The sequence below is a fragment of the Microtus ochrogaster genome, chromosome 1, assembly GCF_000317375.1.
Source record: "Microtus ochrogaster isolate Prairie Vole_2 chromosome 1, MicOch1.0, whole genome shotgun sequence".
Taxonomy (NCBI): domain Eukaryota; kingdom Metazoa; phylum Chordata; class Mammalia; order Rodentia; family Cricetidae; genus Microtus; species Microtus ochrogaster.
This window is the reverse complement of record NC_022009.1, coordinates 46,356,805-46,359,327: the sequence shown is the minus strand read 5'-3', so window position 1 is coordinate 46,359,327 and position 2,523 is coordinate 46,356,805. Positions and strand designations below refer to the sequence as shown.

At 51.5% G+C, this 2,523-nt stretch overlaps 1 protein-coding gene across 1 annotated transcript in view; it reads right to left on the bottom strand.

Moving 5' to 3' along the window:
• Nucleotides 1–2,523, bottom strand: part of Znf839 (zinc finger protein 839) — a 14,719-nt gene continuing 12,196 nt past the window's right edge. The window contains 4 exon segments of the mRNA XM_013350235.2: nt 1–372; nt 375–440; nt 443–1,240; nt 2,358–2,478. Coding sequence (XP_013205689.1) covers nt 317–372; nt 375–440; nt 443–1,240; nt 2,358–2,478 — 1,041 coding nt within the window. The 3' untranslated portion in view covers nt 1–316.

The window sequence follows — 2,523 nt, the reverse complement described above, 5'->3', positions numbered from 1 at the left end:
TAGCAGGACAGACATTATCCTTTATAAATAGCTCATTTGTATCAGTATTCACATTAGAAAAATATATACTGCCTGAAACAGACCTTCTATGAGTAAAATCCATTCAAATATAAGCTCAAAGTCCCAGCATGGTGGGACACCCCTGTCACCCCGTCATTCAGAAGATGGAGGCAAGAAGATTAGGAGTTCAAGGCCAGCCTTGGTTACGTGATCAAGTTCAACGCCAATCTGGGCTATACTGCCCCAGAAAACAACATCCTATACTTACACACACACACACACACACACACACACACACACCTGACTTGACTCCTGGTCACTGAGAGGGCTCTGCCTCCACAGTGTGGAAGGCCTCTATGGCTTCAAAAGCACCCCTTCCAGCGGGCCAAACCTCACGATAGAACCTTTTGCATTAGTCACTGTGACAGCATTCTCTTCTGAGACACTGAAGTACTTGGACGGGACAAAATAAGCCCATTGGAAGTCCGAATAGAAACCTGCTCCTGTCCCTGAGACAACACTTCCTGGCATAGATCGGAAAGCTCAGAAGCCAGGGCTTCCCCCACAGCGGCCACAGTCTCCAGCTCTCTCTGGCCATCTGCCTCCATCCTGGAGAGGAACCAGCTTACGTTCCCAGCTTCGCTTCCAACACTAGGACCCCCATTAGTGGGCAGTGACCCATCTGGTCCAGGATGAGACCCTGGCTCGGGCATAGTCCTGGAAACACAGGCAGCTGGCAGGACATTCATAGGCAAGGTTTTCTGGAGTGGAAAGGCTGCAGCCTTTGTAGGCAGGGCATGGCTGGGGCTGGCCTGCTGCCTACTGAGGTGGGGTTGGCTCATTTCTCTGAGGTCTCCTGCCTCTGCATTTCCTGATTCTTCAAGAAGCAGGGACTCCACTTCTTCACCTGATGATGGGGTACCATAGACACCATTGCTTCTCTGGATGGCCTCAGAATCCTGCTTTGCAGTGTGTTCTGGAGCATTCTCTTCAGGAAACACTGATGACTGGGCTGAGGGCAGCCCTCTGGGCTCTGCTACCTGGGAATAAAGAGCTGACCTGACATCCTGATACAGAAGAGCAGGATCTGCAGAGACACTCCTGGCTCCCAAGTCAGCAGACGCCATCACTGACAGCTGCTGGCCCACAGGCGGCACACTTCCATCACTAGCAGGAGCCATTCCCCCACAGCTTCCCTCAGAGCAGGGAGAAGGGTTCTCAGTGGCTGCGGAGGCAGAACCTGAATAGTTGGGAAAAACAGCAGTCACACACTCATGACCACGATGAGCTGGTCCAAATGACCTTCCCTCAGAGAAGCAGTAATGCAGCTCTTTTTGCTACTTGGGCTGGGCAGCAGGTTTTTATTGGCTACTGTATCTACTCAGAAAGGTATATTTTGTATTAAACATCTTTGTGTTCAAAAGAGTTTAGCAGGTTGACTTCACTGAATGGAAGAAGAGCGGGTTTCTGGAGGGGAGCTCAAGGGTAAGAGGGGCCTTTCAAAACAAATCTACAGACAACCCCCAGCCCAACCCCACCCCTGGAAAAGCTGAAAGGTTATTTCCAGATGACCTATCCATCTGGAACAGCTAAGAACCTTGTCTCGAGGTCGAGGACCGTCACTGGGCCCCAGGAATGTAGAACAGATGCAGATGCTGAAGGACCATTTGCTGAGAGGAAGTGAACTGTGAGGCAGACCACTTAACTATAAAGTGAAGAAGCTAAAAAAGAAAGGTGACTGAGGAGGGCGGTGCTCCACACCGGTGCCAGAGGGGTCACTGTTCCCACCCAACACAACTGCCTTCCCCTAGGGCAGAGCTGCAGGGAAGTTCTAAAATGGGCAAGGCCTCTTCCACTGCAGACCCTAGCATCAGGCCAGAAACCAGACAGTGCTGCTAAGTCTTTGTAAAGACGTGAGAACTGGCAATACTGTATGTTCAAAGTACCTAGTAGAGGGTTCTGATTACAGCCAGAACTAAAGCGAAAATGTCTTCTTTTCAAGTGTTAAGTCCCGCATGTTCGGGGCAGCCTTGTCTCAGATGCTAAGCCACTGATACATGTGTCCTTGGGACCTAACTCTGCCCAACCTCTCAGACCAGCCGGGGTCTACTAGCCTGAGACACCACTATGAAGTAACTCTTAGTTAATAAAGGACTCTAGGAGACCCCAACACCTATGACATGGGCATCAACATGGAACAATAAAGTGTTGGAAGCTAGAGACAAAATCCAAGAGACCAGAGGGGTCTCTCAAATCGGGCTGAAGGGATTCCCCAGCCCCTAAAAGTGATGGACTTGGGTACATCTGGTGCCTTGGGACCACTGAGCATGGGGCAACCCACAAAATATGTGACTTACCCTCGCTGGCTGGAGCGTGTGAGGACCCAGGCTTCTGCTGACATCCACTGATGGCGGCAGGACACTCAGGGACATCTGTGGGCAGAGCTGCTGTTCGGGCCTTCTTCACTGTGGCCGGCCCCTCCCCTTCACTGTGGCCGGCCCCTCCCCTTCACTGTGGCCGGCC